Genomic DNA, 13,015 nt, shown 5'->3' on the forward strand with positions numbered 1-13,015 from the left:
ATTTGAGATCAAGAGCATGAGGCAATATACTAGGCATTTTAGAAAAGCATATATGATTGATTCGGGGATTAGTACACCCGGCTGTTTAGACAATAAATAGGCATTATAGTAGTACAAGGATATAATTTTACAGCACCAAATAATTTGGTGGAAAGAAAATACAAGTTATCAAATGCCACCAAATGGGGAATTCAAATACGAATATTTGTATTGTACATATTTGTATTTATACTCTTTCGAACTGAGCCCTAGAAACAAAAACTAGTTCAGCCAGGAGAGTAATTCATTCAAATCCAAATCGTATGGGTCACCTCCAATCGCAGAATCAATTATTTATTTGCTGAGACTATTAGTAGTTGACAGGGTGCGCACAGTGGTTTAGGTGGGGCACCAGGCGACCACGACATGTGGTCACGGGTTGGGTTGACCGAGGTGAACTGGCCTGGAATTGGACGAGACAGGCTAAGACCAACAAAGACAAGGTGAGCCGTGCAGGCGGGGTGAAGTGAGGTGTGTGGATTGGGTGTTGACCGTGGCAAGGGCTTAGGTCAGGACCAATGTGGGGCCAAGGTTGAGTCTATTGTGGCTATGAAAAGAGTCAAACTGGCCGAGGTGGGTTCGACTGAGGACCAAGTGATGAGGTGGGCTATGGCCATGGTGGGCTGAGGGCTTCACTAGGATCAGAGGAGGCCACAGGTAGGGCAGGGAGGCAGGGCATGTGGCATTGCGATGCCCTGCCGCAGACTAGGGAAGAGCGATGGACAAGGGCAGTGGGCTGGGCAGTCATAGGCCAGGGAGGCAGGGCATGTAGGCTTCCGCAGACTATTTAAAATCATATCATTGTTAAATTGTTACTGTTTAAATCATTTCTTAATACTTCTATTCATGTCCTTTTTGGTTTATCCCTAGTCCTTCTAACCCTTTCAATTTATAACAAATCACTTTTTATAACTGATGTTTTTTTTATGGTCTTCTATGCACATGATCTAACCATCTTAGTTTACTTTCTCTAATTTTATCACCTATTGAAACTACTCCTAGGTTCTTACTGATGACTTCATTTTTTATCCTATCCTTTCTAGTTTTTCCACCCATCCATGTTAGCATTTGCATTTTTGCCACATTAATTTATTGAACACAATTTCTTAAATGCCCATCACTCTGCTCGGTGTAGCATAGGTGGCCTTGCAACTATTTTATAGGATTTCTTTTTAACTTAAGTGGCATTTGCCTATCATATAAAAGTTCATATGTGTTTCTCCATGTTTCCCATTCTGCTCTAATTCTTTAGGTGACATCCTCCTCATTGTTTCCCTTAATATGAACTATTAGACCAAGGCATTGGAAATGGTCACATTGAATTATCTTTTAGCCTCTAATCCAAAGCGTATTCTCATTTGTGCTCCTATTAATACTAAATTTATATGTCATAATTAAAATCTCTCATTTTAGGGCATTTGTCCATAAGCTTAATTTTTCATTTAATCCTTCATTAGTTTTATCAAAAAAAATATTATTCATTAGTTTTACCAATAAAAAAAATGTCATTGGCAAACATGCATCATGGAACTTCCGCCTAAATATGTTAGTTAATTCATCTATAATTAGTGTTAGAATACACAAATAAAGGGTATTTTGGTCATTTGGGTTTATCTATTTGAGAGTGAAAGGTCTATTTTATTTAAGTTATGTGTCCCATCACTTATGAGGGACAATATGATCTTTCTTGTAACTATGTTATTGGAGATAAATACAAGTGGGCCGCCTAGAGGTGGACTGATTTTCCTAATCTGGCCGAACCCTTCTTCTTCTCTTCTTCTTCTTTCTCTCTATTCTGTGATACGAAGAGGGTTGTTTGTGGACAGGTATGAGCAGTTCTGTTTTTTGCCCAAATAGTGGACTGTAAATGCTGTGTTTTGGTTCAAAATATGTTTGAAGTGATTAGTATGCATATCAGCAGTGGTGTGGTGAAAGTAGAGTTTTTCGACAGCAGTTCTTCTTCTCTGTTTTTACCTCATATGTGTGCTGAAAGTAGAGTTTTTCGACTGCTGAAGTTCACGACAGCAGTGGTGTGGTGGTAGTTGTACTGTGTTGAATGGTGTGTGGGTGATTCTGAATAGTTGAAAGCAAAACCTTGTGTCGTGTAGTGGTGCTTATACTAATTTCTGTGTGTTGGTTTAATGGCTGAGTGACTTCAGCCCTTGTATTTGGTGTGTGAATGGTTCTGCAGTGTGCAGTACAAGTGTTTGATTTAATGACTAAGTGATTTCAGTTTTTGTATTTGATGTGCAATGTGTATTTGAAGAAGTTGGTGGTGCTGAGAGTGAGATAAGTTTTGTGGAAGTGCGTGAAGTTGTGCTGATTATTTGAAGGAGAATTAGTTAAGATGGCATCGATTGGAGATGGGAATGACAATAAAACAGGCGTTATGATTTCTCCAGATTACCTAAATGTTCAAATGACATCTATTAAGTTGAATGGTGAGAATTATGTGTTGTGGGCAAAATCTGTGGAGGTGTTTTTAAAGGCCAAGAAAAAGGTAAAACATGTGAGAGAGGAGAAACACTCATCTGAATCTCCGGGGTTTAGTGACTAGGAATAGGAAGATGCACAAAAAATGACATGGTTATGGAATAGCATGGAACAAAAAATTAGTGTGAATACTATGCAAGTCTAAGGAATATTATGCAAGTCTAAGGAATATCTGAAATGAGCTCAATGTGTATCATCCCCTGACACTGGATGTTCAGATTCAGCAACAACAGCGTGAGCAACTTGATGTGACAAGGTTTCTGGTGGGTTTGAAGGCTGAATATGAGCTTGTCCATGCACAAATACTGGGGGGTCTGCTCTTCCCTCACTTGAAGAAGTTTTTGCCCGTCTCAGGAGGACATCTATTGAGTCTATAGAGCATTCTTCTCTCTCAGACAAATCTGGTTTTGTGGTGACTAGAGGGGGAGGCCGTGGAAATAGAGGTGGTGGTGGTGGTCGTGGACTTCCAGGTAACCGTGGTGGTCCCATGTTTAACCGTGCTGGTGGTCGGAGTGGAGGTCGGGACTCAGGGGGAGGTTGTGGTAAAGGAAGAAGTAATGCCCCTAGGAAGTGTACACACTGTGGATTAGAGGGGCACACGGTTAATTTCTGCTATGACTTACATGGTCCACCCAACACTTGGGCTGACCATGCTGTGACTAAGGGTAGTGGTACAATTAATGAAAGTCAGCAAACTGACCCGATTCCCTCCACATCTATTGGTGCTTCTAGGAAGGAGATGGTGAGTGTACCTTGTGCAGTATATGAGCAGTTCCTTCAGACATCTCAGCAGAACACAGCTACCCTTGCCCATCCAGGTATGGCTTGCTTGGCTTCCAAGCCTTCACCCTAGATCATTGACTCCGGAGCCTCGGACCATATGTCTAGGACTCCTAATGTATTTTCTTCTCTTTCTCGGTCCTTCACATCTAAAACAGTTACTCTTGCTAATGGTTCTACATCTCTCATATGTGGTGTTGGTGATGTTGATCTCTCCTCTTTGTCTTTATCATCTGTTTTATATATTCCCAAGTTCCCATTTAACCTTATGTCTGTTATTAGATTAATCAAGTCACTTAATTGTTCCATAACCTTTTATCCCTCTTCTTGTGTGTTTCAAGATCTCAAGACGGGGATGAAGATTGGTGGAGGGCATGAGACATGTGGATTGTATTACCTTGATGGTGGTGGCCCTCCAGTAGCTTTTTAGTCTTCTCTTACTCCTCTTCAATGGCACTGCAGACTTGGTCATCCTTTTCTCAAAGCTCTGAAGTTGATGATTCCTTCCTTGAGTCATCTTTCATCTTTGGATTGTGAGTCATGTCAGTTTGGGAAACATCATAGAGTCTCTTTTAGTCCAAGAGTTGATAGTCATGTCTCGAGTCCTTTTTCTTTAGTTCATTTTGATGTCTGGGGTCCGATCAAAGTGATGCCATACAATGGCTATAAGTATTTTGTAATTTTTGTTGATGACTTTTCAAGGATGACATGGATTTATCTTATGAAATATCATAGTGAAGTGTTTTCTATTTTTCAAAAATTTTATGTTGAAATACGTACCAAATTTGGTGTTCATATTAAAATTATTCGCTCTGATAATGCCAAAGAGTACACCTCAATACCATTTCAGCAATACTTAGAGCACCATGGGATAATTCATTAAACGTCTTGTGCCTACAACCCACAATAGAACGGTGTAGCTGAATGGAAAAATCGACACCTCCTTGAAACTACTCGGTCTTTGATGCTTAATATGAATGTCCCAAAGCATTTTTGGATGATGTAGTCCTCACATCTTGTTTTCTCATCAAGCGGATGCCCATGTCCATCCTTGGAAGTCAATCCCCCTTCTCGGTGTTGTTTCCCACCTTGTCTCCATTTCCTCTCATCCCAAGAGTCTTTGGATGTGTTTGTTTTGTTCAAAACTTGGGGCCTGGTTTAGACAAATTAGATGCACGAGCTACTAAGTGTATCTTCCTTGGCTACTCAAGGACTCAGAAAGGGTATAAGTGTTATAACCCTAACTTCCATAAGTCATTTGTGTGTTCTGATGTCACTTTCTTTGAATCAGTTCCTTTTTTCTCGGATACTGTGGTTTCTTCTCCTTCCTCCGTAGTTCCTCTTCCTGTCCCTGTTGCGGATCCCCCTCCCGTGGTTCCCATTCTAGTTGCAGATTCACCTCCCATGCCAGATACTACTAAGAGGCCACCAATCAAACACGTGTATACTCATAGAAAAGCATCGACCCCTCTTCCAATTCAACCCCTGTCGATAGATCCTACCATTGCTTCTTCTCCGTTAGACCTTGATCTTCATATTGCCCTGCGGAAAGATAAACGCACTTGTACTTCTCATCCTATTTCACACTATGTTTCAGCTGCTCACCTTTCTGATTCTCATCGCAACTTTATATCATTCCTATCATCTGTTTCCATTCCCAAGACTGTCTAGGAAGCCCTTACCTCCCCAGGGTGGCGGCAAGCCATGGAAGATGAACTCTCTGTTCTACAACACAATCACATGTGGGAACTTACTGCTCTTCCTCCTAGTAAGCATGTTGTTGGGTGTAAATGGGTCTACACAGTGAAGTATCTTCCAGAAGACAGTGTTGAGCGGTTGAAGGCTAGGTTAGTGGCCAAGGGCTATTCTCAGCTGTATGGTGTGGAATATATGGAGACATTTTCTCCTGTGGCTAAAATTGGTCCAGTTCGGGTGTTAATTTCATTAGCTGCTATGTATGATTGGTCTCTTGTGCAATTGGACATCAAAAATGCTTTCCTACATGGTGATCTCATTGAGGAAGTGTATATGGAGAAACCGCCAGGGTTTGTTGCTCAGGAGGAGGATGGTAAGGTTTGTAGACTCAAAAAGACAATTTATGGATTGAAACAATCTCCACGTGCATGGTTTGGAAGGTTCAGTGAAGTAGTGAAAGAATTTAGGATGAAATAGTGTCAGGTAGACCATTCTGTGTTCAGCCATGACTCAAAAGATGGGAAAATCTTGCTAGTGGTGTATGTGGATGATATTATCATAACTGGGAGTGACAATAACATGATTAACAGGTTGAAGAAATTCCTACAGGACCACTTCAATGCGAAAGATTTGGGTAAACTGAAATACTTCATGGGAATAGAAATTGCAAGGTCAAGGCATGGAATTAACTTATGTCAAAGAAAATATGTTCTTGACATACTTGAAGAAATAGGACTGTTAAGTGCTAAACCAACAGAGACTCCTATGGAACTTAATGCCAAGTTGAGTGTTGATGCAGGTGAAGAGTTTGATGATCTTGGAAGATACAGGAGGTTGGTGGGAAAGTTGAATTATCTGACTATTACCCAACTAGATATATCATTTGCTGTGAGTATGGTGAGTCAGTTTATGCAACATCCTCAGATTCCTCATTGGGAAGCAATTCTAAGGATTGTTAGGTACCTGAAGGGTGCTCCAGGTCGTGGTTTGCTATACCGAAGTGGAGGGACTCTTGAAATAGTAGGGTATACAGATGCTGATTGGGTTGGTTCTATATCAGACAGGAGATCGACTACAGGGTATTGTACCTTCCTTGGTGGCAATCTTGTAACTTGGAAGAGCAAGAAACAAATAGTGGTGGCAAGGAGTAGTGCAGAAGTTGAGTACAGAGCTAATGACTCATACCACATGTGAACTAGTATGGTTAAAGAACTTGCTACAAGAGATGGGGTTCTCGGTTGACAAACCCATGAGATTATTCTGTGATAACCAAGTTGCTGTTCACATCTCTTCCAACCTAGTCTTCCATGAGAGAACCAAACATATTGAGGTCGATTGTCACTTTGTGAGAGAGAGTGAAAAGTGGAGTGATAACCACATCTCATGTGAGCTCAGGAAATCAGTGGACAAATCTCTTTACAAAGGGATTGTCTCGGGGCAGAGTAGATTATATTTGTGACAAGCTGGAACTATATGACATATACTCTCCAGCTTGAGGGGGAGTGTTAGAATACACAAATCAGGGGTATTTTGGTCATTTGGGTTTATCTATTTAAGAGTAAAAGGTCTATTTTATTTAAGTTTAAGTTATGTGTCCCATCACTTATGAGGGACAATATGGTCTTTCTTGTAACTATGTTATTGGAGATAAATACAAGTGGGTCGACTAGAGGTGGACTGATTTTCCTAATTTGGCCGAACCCTTCTTCTTCTTTCTCTTCTTCTTCTTTCTCCTCTTCTTCTTTTCTACTTTAACCTAGAATCGAATAGGGATTTCACAAGTTTCATCAATAAAAAAAAATGTCATTGGCAAACATGCATCATGGAACTTCCTCCTAAATATGTTAGTTAATTCATCTATAATTAGTGTAAAAAGATAAGGGTTGAGTAATGAATCTTGGTGAAGACTCATCATAAATGTAAAATATGAAGTCTCTACCACTAGTGTTCTAAATATTGATTGGTGTTTCCCCATGCATTTATGCAATTAGGTTTATATACTTATTTTAAATCTCTTTCTTTTTCAAAACCCACCATATTATCTCTTTAGGAACTCTATCATAACCTTTTTCTAAATCAATGAATACTATATGAAGGTCTTCATTTTTTTCTTTGAACTTTTCTATTAATCGTCTCAAAAGAAATATGACTTCCATGGTTAACATGAAGCTAAATTGGTTCTCTAATACACTAGTTTCAAATTGTAATCTTTGTTCAATTATTCTCCCCAAAAGTTTCACAGTGTGTCTCATGTAATGGGTTTAATTTTTTAATAGTTATTACAATTTTGTTCTTAAGTATAAGCACCATATTACTATCTCTTCAATCATCAAGCATTTTTTCTTCTTTCACTATCTTATTAAATAACTTAGTTAACCATAACAAACCTATTTCTCCCTACCTTTTCACACTTCGATTGAATCCCATTAGGTCATAATGTCTTTTCCTTCATCTTATTTAGTGCCTCTTTTATTTCAATAGGGCTAACTCTACGAAGACATTATTTTTAACACTATTAATATTGAAAAAAAACAAAAATAAAATAACTATTTTAATAATTAAAATTTATCAATTGCATATGATATGTATTATAAATCTAAATAGATTTGATATATTTTTAAATTAAGGTTATATAAATTATCAATTAATAAATTGATTTATAATAATAATATATAAATTACTTGCGTAAATAAAACTGTTGTTTACAAAATAAACATAACTTACAATATTGCTTTTTAGGAAGTTATATAGTCACTATCCTTACACATCATACATATAATTTGTATATGGCTGCCATATAGTATGCATCTTGGACTCCTTACTGTGTTGATTGTTATGTCTTTCTATAACTATTAAAGTATGTGTTGCTTGTGTGATCATACCTAATTTATAATTATTTTAACAATAGATTTAGTTTTATTAATGTATTTGCGACTAGTGAGAATTTTCTTTATGTTTCAGTTTATATACATACCATCTTTCCACCATATTTACCTATCCAAAGCATATCGTGATATGTATCCACTCCCAACTTTACCAATACCCTTTGCTATACCAATAATTTAAACCTTCTACAAAACATATATGCCCAATATGGTGATTCTTATAATGTGACTGTGAACCATTAAAAACGTATTTCTTTCATTTTATACTGTATGCATATCCATTTGAGCCTTAAAATCATTGGTATTGATGTATTTTGAGATTTGTGTGAGTTCTTTTTTCTTTGAAATAAGATTCATTCATGTGTATCTTAAGTTATCCACCATATCCACACATTTCCAAAGCAAATCCCTATACTAACTCTTAAGATTGCTTTATGAATAAAAAAAAAAAACTCTTAAAAATTGCTTTATGTATAAAAAAAAACTCTTAAAAATTGCTTTTATGGTACCAATATTTTGACATACTAACTAGTTTTTATATTTCTTAATTTTTTACATATCAAATAAAAAATCATTTTTTTATATGTATATATTTTTATTTTTTTAAAACATTTGGCTCACAATCAAGCCTGAGCCAAGCCGAGCCGAGCTCGAGCTTATGAGCTTTTGACTCGAGCCAAACTCGAGTTCAAGTCTCTAGCTCAAATCGAGTTCGAGCCTCATACTTTGTTGGTGAACCGAGGCTCAAATACCTAGATATTCGGCTCGGCTTGAATCCACTCCTAAGGACAAATCATTCTCAAAGGCATTGATGAAATATTCTCAAAACCTTCTCAAGATGAACGCTGCTGGAAGAAAGTTGAGAGAAAAATGTGGGAGTTGCGAATTTTTAGAAAAATTAAGTCAAAAGGGCAAAATGTGGGGTTCAATAAAGTTAACTGACAGCATATCAATGGCAGGGCAAAGTGTTGGAAACCAGAAGTTTCGGGGGTCTTTGTCACAAAACAAAGTTCAAGAGCCTAAGTGTCACCACCCCCCAAGTATAAGGTAGATGTCTGTAAGTTACCCTAAAATTAAAAAGAAAAGACTGATTATAGGCCATATATCAATAGATCAGTAACCACGTTATTTCTGAATGTGTCCAATATCCATTCTTCTGTCCCCTCTTATTTGGTGTTCTACAAACGGCAAGAGTCCCAACTAAGATGCAAGGCCTGTACATGTGAGTCACAGCATCATCATTCACAGAAGAGTTTTCACAGTTCCCTTATCAGATCGAGTTAAAGAGAGTGTTCACAGTTATCCCATCAGATTGAGTAAACCTTTTTTGGCCCAGCCAATTTCCTTTGCCATAGCAAGAAAATATGGCAGCTATGACACCACTACATCCTTTCCATTCTTATAGGTGCTTCTGTATCATCATCATCATCATCATCTGATCTTTGTCCAAGTTATTGGAGTTTCCCACATGAATCCTATTACTCCATTCCACTCTACTAATAAATCTTCTGCTAAAAGCAGATGACCACAGATAGTAATTACCAACTACAGTTGATGCAGTGCTGTCATCCATAGGAGGTAATTACCACCTACATATTTCCCTAGTATAGTCAATTCAGTGGTTTACAGACCCTGAGATAAACCCTATCAAAATTAGTTAACTTAATTATCCTAGGAAAGTGGAAATGGATGTAGTTGGCCTTTGAACGTAAAAAGAAGCCAGTACAAACAGCACTCACTCTCATCTCATCTGCACTGTGAACTCTCAGTCTCATCTTCAAGTTCTTTTATGCTCTGAACTATATCTTGAACTCTTTTTGATAGATGTTGAGTGTGGTCTTCTACATCTTTCAAGATCATGTTTAGCTGTTCCTGATATGCTGCACAACGCCGTTGGCATCGCCGTTTTTCATTGTATAACTCAAGGGACAATTCTCGAATTTTCTTATCTTTCTCATCCTGTATCACAGAAAAAAAATGGCAAAACAAAATTAGGCTGCTGCAACAAAGGGGAAAAATACAAGTGCTTTCATGAGGTATGATTCACCATCAGACAGCTAAACCAATCTAGACCAGGTTTGGCAGTTTTCAAAAGACCTCTTACATACTTGTATGTTCATATGTGCATATAATGTGTTCAAGGGAAATTTATATTGTGTTTACAGGATAGCTGTGACATACGACAATCCAATTAAAAAAAATCTAACATAACAAGAGGAAGGTTTCATGGATCTACTAACACTGAATTAGGAATTTATATCCTTTGCTGCTAGAATGGTTAGATTATTTATGCAAGGATGAAAGTATCGTTATCAGGTATCATATCAGACAACATGAATACGGATACGGATACGGATACGGTGGATATGGACGAAAAATATGGAAATGCTAGGGAAATGCACAGATTTCGGACACCTGTGGAAATGAGGAAAAAAAAAAAAAGGTATTCAATCACTTGAAACACCGGATACGCATGTTCATGCATATTGGGTGTATCAATATTTTGAACCATGGGTATCCTATATAATAATAATATGCTTGTAGCATGCTTTCATATCTAGTTTTTTTTTTTTGAAAGATAAATAGAAAAAGAGAATAACAAGACGCTAATACTGACTTACAACCAATGACACAATAAAGACAAACAACAAAAACAAAGAACCAAAAGCACCAATTTCGGACACCTCCACAAGCTTCGAGACTACACAAGACTCATGCAACCAACTCCTAATCCTCCCCTCTGTCAATATCCACATCCCACATCTCTCCTCCCTCCCCACTTTCCACTTTCTCCAAACCTTCTTCCCTCCTCTCAAACTCCTCAAAGGCTTTCCTAGCAAAGTCCTCTCCTCCGCAAAAAAACATGCCAGGATTTTTGCCAACCTCAACATTCTTCTCTTCAATCTTCTCTATAGAAAGCTTTCCAGACCTCTCCACCCAATCATCCAGACTTCTATATCATAATCTCTCACTTCAGAACTGGAGTCAATTCCATTTTCTAGTTTTTATAGCCAAGTGTCATTTCTGAAGACTAACATATACACATTTTTTATAGTATGAATTGTTATAAAAATACCATTTTACATATTCTAGAAGTGTATTCTATAGAATATACCTAGAAGTATCTGGTGTAATATCGGGTATGCATTGTGCCCAACACTAGGTATCTGGGTATCATAGCTCAAAGGGCCTACTTGTAATGTAAATATTATGGCCCTAAATATGATATTACTCTTTTGGGGATGGAAGCATTCAGTTAGAAACCCTGTACATTTGTGACCTCTTCCTATTGAACCAAGGCAGCCCAGTGCACGAGGTTCCTGCAGAGGCTGTTTCCAAGATTTGAACCCTGGTCACCCAGGTCACAATGGAGCAACCCAACTGTTGCACCAAGGCCCACCCTCGACCACTTACTATTGAACTGTTATTTCTTTTTTGTTTTGAACTACACAACAGAACTAAGGGCAGAATACTATATGGGTGATCAGATATCTATATTTGGGATACCATAAGCGTTGCTGTTAAGACATATCATCTGGTTACTTCATAGCAGTTGTTCATCTGGAAAAATAATTTTCCTATATATAGCCTAGCGCAAGTATGTAACATTATTTATCAGATTCAATGGTTCAAACTTTGCCATTTAAAATTTCCATTTTTGCTATTTTGTTGAAGGCAAAGGACTGAGAGAAACCAGACTGGATGAATCTGCTTCCAAATTGATGCAACAATGAAGGGATAAAATTGCTAACATCTCTTGGATTTTAAGTTTGTTGATCCCAATAGTGGTATAACCATGAGGGGTTTCAGACTTCCAAGGATATGTGAAAATATCTTGAGAGAGTATACCAGCAATCTAACTTGCTAAAAAGCCCCACTTAGAGATGAATATCTTCTCATACAGCTAAGCTCAAAGGATGTATAATTTCTTGAATTTAGGTTGAGAATCAAATGGCTAGCAGTGTGTAAAATAAAACTATTGTATACAAACTGAAGAAAATTCAAGAAAGGAAAGTGCAAAATTGCATCCTGATTACAAAGTTGTCAGGCATAGCATGTTGAACCAAGGCACACCACCAAAAATAGACACTATCCTCAGTGAACTACTCAGGGAGGAGATTTTTTATTATAACTCAGGCTACTCTGGAAGGGAAGAATGGCAACAAAGTGTACTCTTGGCCACCAACAAGAATACATCAACAGAACTTTTCTGTGTAGTGTCATGAATGCAAGGAATTTGGACACCAAGTATCCCTCGGTAAGGGGGAAAACATGGTTCTATTGTTAACAATATATTAGCTAAGTAAGCGATTTTACCGCCCAAGAAATTTGGTTAAAAACATATCAGGCAACATTTCAAAGCCCATCAACTAATACATCTACTTCTTCAGGAGATCATCCTGACCTTTATTTCTGAGATGTGTCAAATGGTCCAGAGTACCGTATCTTTTATTTTATTTTTTTTTTATGGTTGTCCAGAGTACTGTATTTTCCAGTGTTTAGGAAACCAGACCGGACCGGCCAATTGGACCAGTTGAACTGTGACCTGGGACCTTGTACAGTTCATTCACACCCCAATAACTGTATTTGCTAAAAAGCCAGTGAAAACTGGCTGACCGGTTGGTTTAACCAGAAAACCAGTGAACTAGTCCTGGTATCATGAAACCGCCTGGGTCCTTAAATAATTGAAATTTTAAAATGTGGTTAACAAGACTTGAACCCATGACCTCTTATTTTCATATATGGCTTAATTACCACTAATCCACCTCATTATTTATGATAATCAATGACTATTTACTGTACATATTACTTTATTATGCACATGTTTTAAAGAAAATGTAAATACTTGAATAGAATGTTAAAAGTTGTGAAATATATTATATATAGTATTTATATGGCCATCCATCCACCATATCTAAATATATTAGAAGTTGTAAAATATATTATATATAGTATTTATATGACCTATAGTATATATACATACATACATACATATATATGCCATCACAGTTCAACCCTATTCGAACCTCTGACTCGTGAACCTCTCCCTTCTCTAGTTCCGTGCCTGGTCCGGTTCCCTGAACATTGGTATTTTTTACAATCAATTCTGCCTTTTTAGGCAT

The 13,015-nt window shown here is 37.6% G+C and overlaps 1 protein-coding gene and 1 long non-coding RNA gene across 2 annotated transcripts in view; one reads left to right on the forward strand and one right to left on the reverse strand.

The window, feature by feature from the left end:
- Positions 1-9,433, forward strand: LOC148802860 (uncharacterized). The gene is made up of 2 exons (XR_016081293.1): positions 1-1,959; positions 1,994-9,433. It is a non-coding gene; the product is annotated as an uncharacterized LOC148802860 (long non-coding RNA).
- The window catches only part of LOC104605195 (protein FAR1-RELATED SEQUENCE 8-like), a 50,627-nt gene continuing 46,605 nt past the window's right edge, over positions 8,994-13,015 (reverse strand). Inside the window, exon 4 of the mRNA XM_010269842.3 lies at positions 8,994-9,851. Coding sequence (XP_010268144.1) covers positions 9,639-9,851 — 213 coding nt within the window. The 3' untranslated portion in view covers positions 8,994-9,638. The remainder of the gene's footprint in view (positions 9,852-13,015) is intronic.

The sequence above is a fragment of the Nelumbo nucifera genome, chromosome 1 (genome assembly GCF_055504915.1).
Source record: "Nelumbo nucifera cultivar China Antique chromosome 1, China Antique-T2T, whole genome shotgun sequence".
Classification (NCBI taxonomy): Eukaryota; Viridiplantae; Streptophyta; class Magnoliopsida; order Proteales; family Nelumbonaceae; genus Nelumbo; species Nelumbo nucifera.